At 34.2% G+C, this 13,234-nt stretch overlaps 1 protein-coding gene across 1 annotated transcript in view; it reads left to right on the forward strand.

The window, feature by feature from the left end:
• Positions 1 to 8,777, forward strand: part of LOC139746747 (protein Wnt-16-like) — a 187,208-nt gene extending 178,431 nt beyond the window's left edge. Inside the window, exons 4-7 of the mRNA XM_071658250.1 lie at positions 293 to 419; positions 2,001 to 2,141; positions 2,640 to 2,891; positions 3,814 to 8,777. Of these exons, the coding sequence (XP_071514351.1) occupies positions 293 to 419; positions 2,001 to 2,141; positions 2,640 to 2,891; positions 3,814 to 3,915 (622 nt within the window). The 3' untranslated portion in view covers positions 3,916 to 8,777. The remainder of the gene's footprint in view (positions 1 to 292; positions 420 to 2,000; positions 2,142 to 2,639; positions 2,892 to 3,813) is intronic.
• Positions 8,778 to 13,234: the final 4,457 nt, after the last annotated feature.

The following is a 13,234-nucleotide window of genomic DNA, read 5'->3' on the forward strand; positions in this document are numbered from 1 at the left end:
CTTCACATCACTCTAACTTGACGTGCTGTTGGGATCAGGGTGCAATTCAGTGCTTTTGATTGTTCCTTCCACCAATGTGTTGGTGTAAAGCCATATTGTTGATGTAAGCCTGGAGGAGGTCAGTCTTGCATGGCCTTGTTGATTTCCTTTTGATAATGATTTAGTTATAATGAATGAAAGAGAGAATAATTTTTTCATCACCTTTTTGGCACCAAGTACTCCTAAGACCAGTAGGAGTCATTACATCCCTCAGAAAGATACAGTAATCTAATCCTTGTCCCTTTTTCGGTAGCGACAACTTGCGCTTTGGAGTCCAGTTCGCCCGGCAGTTTGTGGACGCCCCAGAAAAGGAGAGACACAAGAAGTTCAAGCGGAGACGAAACCTGATGAACCTCCACAATAACGAAGCTGGACGAGAGGTGGGTCTTAGAAGAGAGCGGTGAGGTGGATGGATGGGAAGGGGATGGGTGACTGGAATATAAACAGTCATTGTTACAACGGAAGTGAAGTGGTCTGAAGTTAATTAAGATACTGCTTTGCCAGTCAAAGTTGATATGTAAATAACTTTTGGAGAGATCTTATATTCTGGTTATTTTTCTGGCTATTTTTGTCGGTTTTTTTCAGTTATTGCTTGATATTGGTTCCAGAAATGTAAATGCTGTCATAACCAGTTGTAAAGTATATCTAGTATTATAAGCTGTACTGTGCTTTTCCACAATGTCAAAGAACATATAGAAATACGAAGATCCACTGTTTCTTTGGGGCAGACTCTTGTGGTCCATGTCTGTACCAGCATTTTGATGCATATTTGTCTGATGGCCAATAAAGTTTACTTATTCAAATAACATTATTTTCGTAAACTATCACAAATGTCAATCTATTGCCGTATACAGGTATCATAGATCATTTTCCTAAGGATTATGTCAGATTTATGCCTGGTGCTGGATGGCTTTAGAATAAGGTCTGCTGCTGGATGGCTTTAGAATAAGATTAGAATAAAAGAAACAATGAACAGGCATTTGTTACCGGGTAACAAGGGTGAGAAAAATTGTCCTCACAGCTATGCCCACTTGGTAGATCACTGACAGTGCTATTTGTGCTTTCAGTAATGCTCCAAGGAATGTAGATTATCTGTAAAGATTTAATGCATTTTATGCCTTTCCACTCAGCGAAAGTAATACCCCAATATTGATTTTGGGAGAAATGGCCAAATGCCTATAAAGTGATTAACCCTGGACATTGAGCTGTTTCTAGGCATTGAAGATAATGTCATGCTTCTAACCCTTAGATTGAATCATGAGTGAATGAAATAACTGAATGTGAATTTTTCTTATTGTAACCTTTTATGTAGCACCCACAAGTTACAATTAAAAGATAATGAACATGTAGAACTCAATCTCAGAATCACATTTTGTTGAACTTTCCAGCACTGTACAAGTATAGTGGTAAAATAACCCTTGATATTTTCCATCATAAAGATAACCCAATACTTGATGATCTCTGTGGCTCAAGGAGTGTTCTAGTAAAGTTATGAGGCTCAGAAAAAGTTGCAGTAAAATCATCATCAGTAAAGAGGCTAACCCTACCTTTAGGTTAAACTACAGTTTTGGATATTTTTAGGAACATCAAGAGGAAAATTGGAAGAATGGTTGCTTGTGAAGATCCTTCTGTCAGGACGACATAGACTTTTAATTTGCTGTAATCTCATAAGAGGATGATATTTAGTGAATCATTTCTGATGGGAAAGTGAAGATTTCCTTTTTACATTCCTACATTTCACGAATTCTAATGTTTCAAGTACCAAATATCATTGTAGATACCATGATTGTGTAGAATATATGTATTCTGTTGGAGCAGAGCATTTCTAAGAGATCCATTCAATCCAGTATTTTCAGATTTTAGTTTCAAGATTTATCATCAGTCCCTTCTGTAATGTTTGTAATATATGGTTATGAAGGTTCTCAGTAGTAGTTGTGATGATATACATTCTGATTATACAGGCTGTGGCCAGGCTGATGAAGATGCAATGTCGGTGTCATGGCGTATCTGGGTCATGTGAGCTTAAGACCTGCTGGCGCTCCATCCCACCCTTCCCCATGGTGGGAGACTACCTCAAAAACAAGTACAGAACTGCTCTTCGGGTAGGTCCAGTTGACATAAGAGCTAGAATTGGATGTTAACATTGTATGATTCTAAGTAAAGTTTTCAGTTAATTTCAGATCATTAATGAATGATGAGTTTTTATTTTATAATTCAGTACTTAAAGTGAGGAATCAGTGGCCATTACTGGTACACTTCAGTAGACAATCATAAACTTTAACTTCATTCTTCCATGAATTCTCTCAGCTCACTGTGTGTCTATGCTTACAATCCAGTTGTTATGAGATCATGCCAGTAATGCCAAAACTCTGTATCTCTTTATTCATTATACTTCAGTACTGCTAAATAAGAATAACTGTTGTATGAATTTAGTGATGTTTTTTCATATATTTCTTCAGTACAATATATTCACATTAACTATGCTTTAATTTTCATTTCCATGTCCCTCTTCGTTTTCAACATGCATCACGTCTCTTCATCTGAATTGAAATGCAATCAGTGATCTAGTTCAGCTCAAGAATATTTATTGTCTTTTCTAGTACAAGCGCAAGAAGAGAAGCAGTTCCCGGAGGCGTGACCCTTCTCGCAGGCGACGAAAACGACGTGGCCGCCGTAAGCGTCGATTCCTTGCTGGAAAGGACGAACTGGTTCACATCCATAAGTCTCCCAATTACTGTGTGCAAAACCTCAAGAAAGGCATATTAGGCACACAGGGACGGTACTGCAACAAGACCTCCTCCGATGCTGACTCGTGTGACTTGCTGTGCTGTGGCAGGGGTTACAACACACAGGTGAACCACACATGGTCACAGTATGGCCTTGTATTTTGCTTTTTAGCACTTTTTCTCTGAAATCTCTAATTTTCTGTATAGGGTTACCATTTATTGAAGAGCCTGAAAATGGATAAAGTATTTGTCATGGACATTTTATATCCATTTTGTTGCTGAAATTAACTCTCCGTTGCAAAGTATGTGACATAAACCTACATTGTATAGTTCTTATCATGGTAATATTTGTCTCTATTTCACATACATCACATATATTTGTTGAAAATCAAGTTGCAAAAGTCAGAATAGTGACACTAGTTTGATGCAATAGGTAAGCTATTTAACTTAATGTTGTATTAATTTAAAATAAAGACAGTTACTCTCATATGACAAAACTCTGATGGTATAAAACAGAAATCTAGGTGTGCTGATATAAGTAGGTTTGATAAGAAAAGTTGTCAAGTAAATTACTGGCATTTTGATTCTCATGATATCAGTTTTTATTTGCACATGCAACATAAGAATAACATGCCCTTCATCCAGATTTCTTTTGATTGATTGTTTCCTTTGATTTAACTAATTTTTTGTTAGATTTTCTAATTTCACAACCTTTGACATGTGTTGTAATGTCCTGGTTAATGCAGCCTTCATTTCATTCACTAATTTTCATATATTACTTCAATAGTGTGGGGAATATTTTACTTTGTTATGGTCATTGTAGCATACAGAATTTTTTGATAAATGTTTTAAGGAATGTGGTTAGCTTTTGAACCTTTGCATGTGCAAAACTGGTCAGTAGTATTCCAAAAAATGCAGCTGATCAGTAAATCAGAAATTTATAAGATTCTGTATGCACTACCCTTTTTAGAGTATGGAAAAACATCCGTGTACCATTGATTTGATGAGATGAAATTAGTTGCATTACTCAATGGGTTTCCTTTTTCAGGTGGTAAGGTATGTTGAACGGTGTCATTGCAAGTTTGTCTGGTGCTGCCACGTGAAGTGTAAGACCTGCGTAACCAATGTTGATGTTCACACCTGCAAGTAGTTGAGGATAAGGATTGCTAGCTTGTCTCTGAAGATGACAGCCAGAAGAGGAAAGTAGCAAATCATTTTGGTTGAAACATTTACTAATGGTCAGAAAATGACAAGTAATCTTATGAATTCTTCATTTGACTGATGTATATTCATACATGAAAAAAGAGTGGAAGGTGCTTCTTCAGAAAATCACTGGTAGAAGAATATATAATGGATAAGAAAAATAGAAAGCTGGTGATCCTTAAGGTAAATTTTGCTTATAAGCATCTTTGGACAATGGTGCATAAACTGTAGTTAGTACAAGAGAGACATTAATTTTTGTTGGCATTTGGTATCTCCAGCTCCAGAATCTAATGCTGGGATGCAGACTATGTTAGTGTAATTCTAAAGTGATGATGACAAAGAAATAGTTTAAGTTTTTGTATGTCCAGGAATTTAGAAATGCGCAATTTTACTGAATATTGTAGTGGTACCAGAGCGAATGATTTCTTTATGAATATGATGGTGGAAGAAGTCCAAGATTCTTGAATGACTGAAGATAGGTTGTCCACTATGTGAAGAATAGGTAATTTACTTATTAAAGAATTCATTATTATTCCATGAATCCTATTTGTATTTATCATTTTCACCATTAGTTGTGGGATGGTACTTGATATTCAAGTGCATCTAGAAGTATATATTGAATTAAGAGAATAAGAAAGGTACTTATGAAGCTTTTTTTTTATACTGTACATTTTTTTAACAGATTTAAGATATTGTTTTATGATTCAGATATAATTTGCATGTCTTATGGAGTAGCCCAAGATAAACTTTTGAAGCTAATATTATGTACATATATATGTTATTTGACTGCAGAATAGCTCAGTATCTAAGTTGTCTTGGCAAGTACTCAGTTATTGCCAAAATGCTATGCTGAAAGTTTGTGATGATTCCATTTGGTAATGAAAACTTTTGGATGAATATTTCTTAAAGGTTAAAGAGAAATCTTTACCTTTTGATTTTTTTATAATGAATTTAAACGTCCAGAATATATTATTATACATACTGTACCTCTTACTGGTGAAGAGTAGTGCTTTCTCCCTCATGATGTTATATGAACAACTGATCAGAATATTTTCTGTGTGAACTATATTGCAATAAGAATGTATGTATGGCATTTAAAGATAATTAGCTGTAATTGGAATTATTACCTCATATTTATGGTATCTTGTATGTGTATAGTGTTCTCCCCAGTCAGTGGTAGTTTCATAAACTATGCTGTGTTTGTATATAACGAAATTTCTCTTTGCTATCTTCATCCCCTTCACAGATGTCTTATATTCAACACTGGGAAGAGAAAATTCTAGTTATACATAAAGACTTAAAAGTCATCATCCGTGAAATTTATATTATTTTGTGGATAAATTTGTCAATAAATATGAGAAGTATTTTAGGTTGCCTTTAAACTAGAGTTGTCTACCCCAGGTGAAAATGCAAATAGCAAGATGTACAATAAGAAAATTATGTTTTCATAATGCTTGTATAATTTTATTTAGCTGTCTCATTAATTTTACTTTACATGGTAAGAAAGACCCCATATGTAGCCAGAGTTCGTAAGATAAGTTTATAATATATTTAGTGAGGAGATTCAGTTGGTTTAAAGAATTGTTAGCAGAAGTGTTAACAAGCTTTTACTGCTGTAATGGGGCAGGCTGTCATTGCTGATTTTTGCTTAGAGGTGATGTCACTTTACACCTTCTTTAAGAATATCGATATCAGATAATCCCTTTTGTGTATGATGAGATTTTTGTAATCTTAAAAGGGCACATTGAATACAATTTTATCATTTTCTCAATTGTTATCAAAGGTCAGATTCATTTTTGCAGTACAGCACAAACTTTGCACTGCCTACATTCACATGAAATTTTCATGTGCTGTTCATTTGTTGAACATCCATCTCCATACAGTTTAAGTTAAAGAATATCTCATATCAGTCAAAATGTCTCCATCCTCTTTTGAACTAATATGTGGTGATTAGTTCATAGTATAGATAGAAAGCTGCCACTACTTGTAGGCAATCAGCTTGTGTACTATATCTTAACAGTAAAGCTTATTATAAGATATATATTTTATTCAAACCATTGTGAGTGTCCAATACATTTTCCTAATCATGTAACCTGTACCGTGAAGGAAAAAATATATTAGGTTTTTATATTTCAAAAACTTCAAACAATAAAACTTCATGATGAAAAAAGGTATGATATATCATATTTATGAAAAGATTCAGCCAGATTGCATAGAAATGTAGAATACACTGTGCATCTTATTTGATATGTAAATTATCTAATCTTTGTCTTAACTTTGTTTATCATAAAACCATTAATATCAATAAACCAGATGGATAATCCATGGTAAGATTTAATCAATTTTGTTCTGAAAAATCCTGATGAATTCTAGTCATCAGTTCTTATGATTCTGAGCATACATGATTTTTCGCAACACTATTTTGGTCACATTTGATTTGACTATCTTAGATAGTTTTTTTTAACTGAAATGGCCTCAGTAGTCAAAATATAATATACTAGGTTGTCAAATCTCAGGGTGGATCAAAACAAAATTTTCTTGTTAATGCATTTTGTCATGGTTTTACTTCTGAAATTTAGGTTCTTTCACAGCAGCCAAAACAATTTCTGGACAAAGTATGAATTATTGTTTACTGTTTGAATATAGAAGCTTTAGGCATAAAGTCACCCAAAGTTGATATCATTTGTCATTTTTTTCTTTAATTGTACTTGATTGCCATTTCCCTCATTAGCAAAATTTATGAACAGATAATGTAGGTTTTTGGAAATCTCTGTTTGTGCTGTGCTTCAGGCATATTATAGATACCAGTGTTGCCAAACTTTTGAAAATATAATGCTGTATGTTTGCCAAATTCACTTCATATATGTGCTGTAGTGAACATCTTTTTATTTTATATCTTCAGTATAAAACTCAGTATCACACCATATTTTGGAATTATTTTTACATCAAGTTTTCATGAATACTGATGTTCACTCCGCAAAACACTTTTGTACATAGCTGTATTATATATGCACTAAAGCAAGGATGTAGAAAATTTACATTAGATAATTTAGGTAATGCTGTTCTAAGGTTTGAACAATAGTTAATTACTTTACTTGTGCTGAATAAGAAGTGGCATTGATGTCTACCTATGTATTGTTATAATCAAGGAATTTTTCCTTAGAACATTGAATATGGTCTCTCCATAACTTCAGTAAGATGCTACTATATATTATTATAAATTATATTGTGCAGCTCGGATGAAATCATAATCATTTGCTACGATTGTATGATTCATATATTATGGTTCTGAAACTAGGATCTCCTTTTCTTCGAAATATGCATGTTGTAGTAAGTGCTAATGTGATTTTGGATAGTGACTGACATGTCTTAGATATATATATTAATAGGCCACTTATAACTAAAGCATATGTGTTAGCTATTGTACTGTTATTTTGCCAATAAATGTTACGTCCTAATGAACTCCTGCCGTTTACTATCTTCTAAGGATTTGTAATGTTAGACTTGGAAGTATATCATAACACTTAAGATATATTGAGAATGTCTGTCTTTCAAATGATAGTTTCTGCTAATGATAGTCTTACAAAGCCATTACAATGAAATTCAAGTATTTCAATGCAGATACAGGTGTATGAACTAGCCCCTTATTGGCACATATAAAAAGCCTTTAACTACTGTTCCAAATGCTTAAATAGTACTTGTTGCTCCACATATATTTAAAGTTTCCCACCAGCTTCTGTTCAAATTTGGAAGTTTTAACTTATTGATGTATAGATTGATTAGAGATGTTAGCCATGGATTATGTAATTACAGATGTGTATATGCAGCTGGTGGGTGCATTATGTTCATCTTATATTGAGCTCTTCCACTAAAACTAGATCTGACTCTGCATCAGCCTCATAAAGCAAAATTGTTGTTGATAGTTGCTTCCCTCTGCATCAAAGGTAAATGTTGATATAACTTTATATTTATACCTGTCCTCAACATTGCTGGCATACTGATAAGACTTTAAGGAATGGTAATTACCTTTTGATTCGATAAACTCTACACTACTTGGGTGTTGAATCAGAGTCCAGTACTAGTTGGGCTGAATTCTTAGTTTCTGTTTGAATGCTGTAACATTTTTATTGTTTTTTTTTTCTCTTGTCTCCATCACTGGTTATGTATGTAAATGTAAGACAGATTATCATGTATGACACCATAAAGGTCTAATGTGCTCATGATAAATAATTCACTCCCTTATCAAAAACTTGCATTTAAGATTACAAGATTACAGTTTCAGTGTCTAGTTTTTCTTCAGATGTTTACAAATATATGCTTAACAACTCATTTATATTTAACAAATGAATTTTTTATGGCCTCACACTTTCACAAGGAACTCCATTTCAAAACATGAATGAGTGCTCTAGTTTAAGATTTATAAAATTCTCAGTCAAAATAATTACATGGCCTCACAGTTTGATGGAGTTGCACAATATACTCTGTAGGGTCTTTTATTATTATCATTATTATTATTATTATTATTATTATTATTATTATTATTATTATTATTATTATTGACTCTTAAGGCAAGAAAGGTAATTAGGTGTAGAAACACTTTCCATTGTAAAGTCTAATTGCTTTGTACTTAAAACATTTTTCTACCCTCTAAACTGTCCATTGATTAAATGCTGATATATAGATGTTGCTTTAGTTCATTTAACTACAGTTTATATTAATTTTAGTCAAAAAATGGATGCTGAGAATGAAGCCCATCATGTCCTAGATAAATGGAGAGATTTGTATTGTGGCAATAAAATAGCCTGGATATACAATTATCTCAGTATCCTTTGTATTGACTTTTTAGTTGTGGATATTCTCAGACAATGAAAAATGCTTCATTTGTGTGGCAGCTTATAGAACTTTGAAGTGTAACAACTACGACATAATACCTGGATATGTTGTGTATAGTGTGAGCTGAATAAGCTTGTAGAACTTTGAAGTGTAGCAACTTCAGCATAATACCTGGATATGCTGTGTATAAAGACAGAATACTGTATTTAGGAATGGCTTTGTATGCCTGCTTTGGTGTATATGTAGGTATTTATGTATGAGATAAAAAGACAGAAACCTCATGAACTTTGTTGTCCATTATGCTTGTTATGATTACAGATATAATTCTTTGGTAGACTGTACATTTTTGATGCATTTAGAATCCCTGAGTCAGTAAGATACATTGAAAAGTGTTATGGTTCTTAAAGTGTTGTTTACAATGATAGAGAACTGTAATGATGTAAAGAGACCTGTAAAAGACTAGTGAAGAATTTTTGAATTTGGAAATTTGATGTGTATTAAGACTCTGAAGACTCCTGGAGCTCTGGTGGGTTCAAACAGAATCCTGTTTCTGGATAGATGACAAGGCCTTAGATGTTTCTTGAAAAATGCAGAAATACTTGGAGCATGGGTTATGAGAGTTCACAGAGGACTGTTTGTTGTATAGGTTGTTTTGGGTAGTTCACAGAAGTGAGGAGACTCCAGAGGAACTTGCAAGTTCAAGAAAGCATCAAACATGGAAAGACTAGTGACTATTTGGGGCTTGCAGAACCATTAGATACCAGATGGGATGGAAGGGCTTTTGAAAAATCCAAGAAGTTTGCAGAGCAAGTGAAACATGAGAAAATAACAGGACTATTAGAACACATACAAAAAAAAAAAAAAAAAGCTGATGTGACTTTGGGAACTCAAATAAAGTTTTTGAAGTTCTGAGGATGCATAGAGACTCCCAGAAAAGTTTCGGAAAGAAAAATGATAGCATTTCAGGACAGGTTTCAGGGAAAGTAAATTTTGAAAATATGCTTGTATTGAAAACTTATTGGTTTCAAACCTTTGAAAACCCCATAAGATATGTAAGCACAGCTCCTAGAAAGTGAGTAAGTAGGAGATACATCAAAAATTGGAGAATTTATACAAACTTCTTGAATAATGGCTAGGCTACAAGAACCTCTAGAAAAATGTTGACTTGTAAAGAAGACTAAGGAACTTTTGTTGCTTTTTGTTTTCTTGGAAGTGATGAATGCAAGCTCAGTGAGAGGTTCCTTTCAGCTACCGGCAGTATGGGTACCCTTTCGGTTTAACATGTTTTTACCTGAAGAACGTAGAGAACTAGTTATGAGAGATCTATCAAGGGATGAGTATGATACAAAGCACTGTGGAGCTCCCTAGAAAGTTAGCAAGGCTACAAAGATTTTTGAATAAGCTCATGTGGAGCTCTCATTATTTCCACGACTTAGGTCTCCAAAAGAGATGTGAAAACACTTTGCAAAATGACAAGACTAGTTAGTGTCTTTTGAAAGAGTGACTGCAATGTGACTTGCAAAGTTCAAGGGAATTTTGAAGAATTTTTTCAAGATTCCTGAAAAGCTAAAGGACAATCAATAGAAAGTCTGCAAAATACTTTTGAAGGAAGCTCTTTGAGACTTGATTATATTTTAATACAAAGTAGATGAGAGGAATTCTCCAATACCTATAGAAAAATGATAAAATTATCCCATTTTTTATCGATTTTATTTTTGAGACGATTATATTTCAATACAAATTAAGGGAGAGTTCTCCAAAACCTATAGAAAAGTGATAGAATTATCCCATTTTTTATCGATTTTAGTTTTCAAGATTAGATAGCCAGCCAATTATGTTTAATTCATTATCAAGTCCGTTTGTGAGATCTGAACATTGTCTACGACCAGAGCAAATGAATATCCTTCCCTGTCCATCATATATGTCTCTCCATATCCCTTATCATATGCACAAAGTACATACCACGAAGTTATGTATAGGTTTTATGTTTGTTATAAGATAAGATGTAATTTAATTCCCTTATTCCTACAAGCTTATGAAAACAGTTCAGCCGATATGCTTCATTTGATCTGTAGACGAGAATTTAAAGGATTTTAAAGTGTTTCATAAATATGGTTTTCATAACACAGAAAGCAAAAATTCACTTATTACTAAAGTGTGCCCTGTAATATTTTCTTTGATTGTACGTTTTCTTTGAACGTAGGTAAAGCAGGAGGACTGTACTTTCTTTTCTCTATTGTTAATCTATACTGGAGTGGTAACAGGAATATATACATATTATACCTTAACACATGAGTCACAGAATTGAATTAGGAGAGTTTCATGGAGGTTTGGTTATAATGCCAAGCGAAATTACTCCGTAAATATCACTTTTGCCTTTGTTATTGTCTCATTTTATATAATATTCATTTACTGAGCCACTGTGTAGGAACAATTATATCTCAAGTCTATCAGTTATTTTCCTGATAATGTTAACACAATACAAAAAGGGGCCTCTAGGCTGAAAAAATAAACAAACTATATTTTGATTAAAACGTTTTTCTAAACGCAAATTAATCGTGGAAAAGGTCCCTTTTCTCACGAGATTAAACTATTGAATTCTCAATGCTGAATCTGCAAAAAGGAGCTGTAGTATTGAATGAATATAGTGCTCATATATTATCTATATTTCATGCATATACATGGGTATTTAATCTTTGTTGACATAACAGTTCGCAACACTTGGCTGTTCTGTTTACCTGGTCGGTCCTGCCAGCCATGAGCGATGACAGGGGGCGGATTGGACGAACCTCGGATGGTGAACTAAGTTTAAATCTCAGTGACAGTGGATTGTAATTCAGTATCTTGAACTTCAGAACGTTTACGCAATGTTTGCTGACCACAGTGTATTTAAAGAAGAGGTTTCCTGTGCATGATGAGGTGTGTTTACCAAAGTAAACAAGGATGAAATAGTTGTCTGTCCTCAGATGTACAACTCGTGCATCCACCGTTGCTTAGTTTTGCTATGGTTTATCGCTACTCACCGGAATGAGGTGAGTTTTATCATTTCTTTTTTCAGGATTAATATTTACTCTTAACTCAATAAGATAGTCCTGTGCTTGGTATTTCACTGGTTTACTTATACTTTGTAAAGTTTGACACTTTATGGTGTGATTTTCTGTAGTATATTTGTTACACATGAAACCCTCATAATGTATTATGTATAATTTTATTTAAGGCTTAGTTGAATTATATGAATGGTTAGTGAAGCTCTAATGTCATTAGGTACTCATTAGGTACCACTGAGTATTGTTGATCAATTGTGATTTAAATGCTTTCCCTCGAAAAAATAGTTTAAAGATTTTGTTTACCAAGGAGGCGGCTGTTTATCGGTCAAATATCCATGTAAGGATCCTCATACATCAGTAGTTGCTGGTGTATGTAAACCTCGCTATGTATACCGTAGCCACATATTTTCACGATGACTGCCTTACTTACAGGTGGTTACACGGGTTCTGGTCATTCTTGACTTGGTGCAGAGGCAGAGCGCACATCCTTGAGGATGTTGCGTTACACTCCAAGAAGTTTTATCTGATAAAAGCCAACAAACTTGACAATATAGAGTGCGATGCTGGCAGTCGCCTTCAGTGTTCGGGGCAAGTTGCTCAGAACGATCCTATGTAATTTATGCTTGTGTAGGAGGGATCTACCTCTGGTTTCTTGTTAAATTTAACCGCAAATCAGTCTGGAGGTTGAGGGCGGAACATATTCGTACATGGAGTGAACATTTGCCTTGTAGAAACTTTTGCAGCAATTGGTTTCTCAGTTGAGAAAGGGAGAAAAAAGCTAGGGGTGTGAGGCGTTTTATCCAACTTGGGTAAACCCATCAAGTACATTGGGTCACGAACAACCATAGATTTAAATGATCGCACTCGCTGAGCGTGGGACTTGATAATGCCATGTAAGGATGAACATTGCGATCGAAGAGTGACAACATTGCGATTGAAGTGACCATGTGAGAGGATGTGCGGCAGGTTAACTGTTCAGAAAGTATTCCTCTTTTTTTTTTTTAAGTAGTTAATAGATGTAATTCGGAGAGTATTTTTTGTAATTAGATAAAAGAATCTGTGTCTGAAATTTTCGCATCAGCTTGTTGTAAGTATGAAGTTAGGTGGGTAGCAAGTTGCATAGCGTTGCGTAGCATAACTTTCTTTTTTAAAGGATTTGGCTGCTGCACTGTGCCAATGGGTATTCACCACTTCTGATTTATGCGGACAAGCGTAAGTTCCTGGAAACAGTGGACACTGAGGTCGCAGTAAATATTTTAGATGATGAATTTTGCTTCAAAGTTTATACAAAGTTATCCGTAATTTTTCGGAAAGTCTGATTGTTTGCTTAACAGTACACAATGTTAATGTGTTAACCATTCATTGGTCTTTTTATAAAATATAGTT

The sequence above is a fragment of the Panulirus ornatus genome, chromosome 66, assembly GCF_036320965.1.
Source record: "Panulirus ornatus isolate Po-2019 chromosome 66, ASM3632096v1, whole genome shotgun sequence".
Taxonomy (NCBI): Eukaryota; Metazoa; Arthropoda; class Malacostraca; order Decapoda; family Palinuridae; genus Panulirus; species Panulirus ornatus.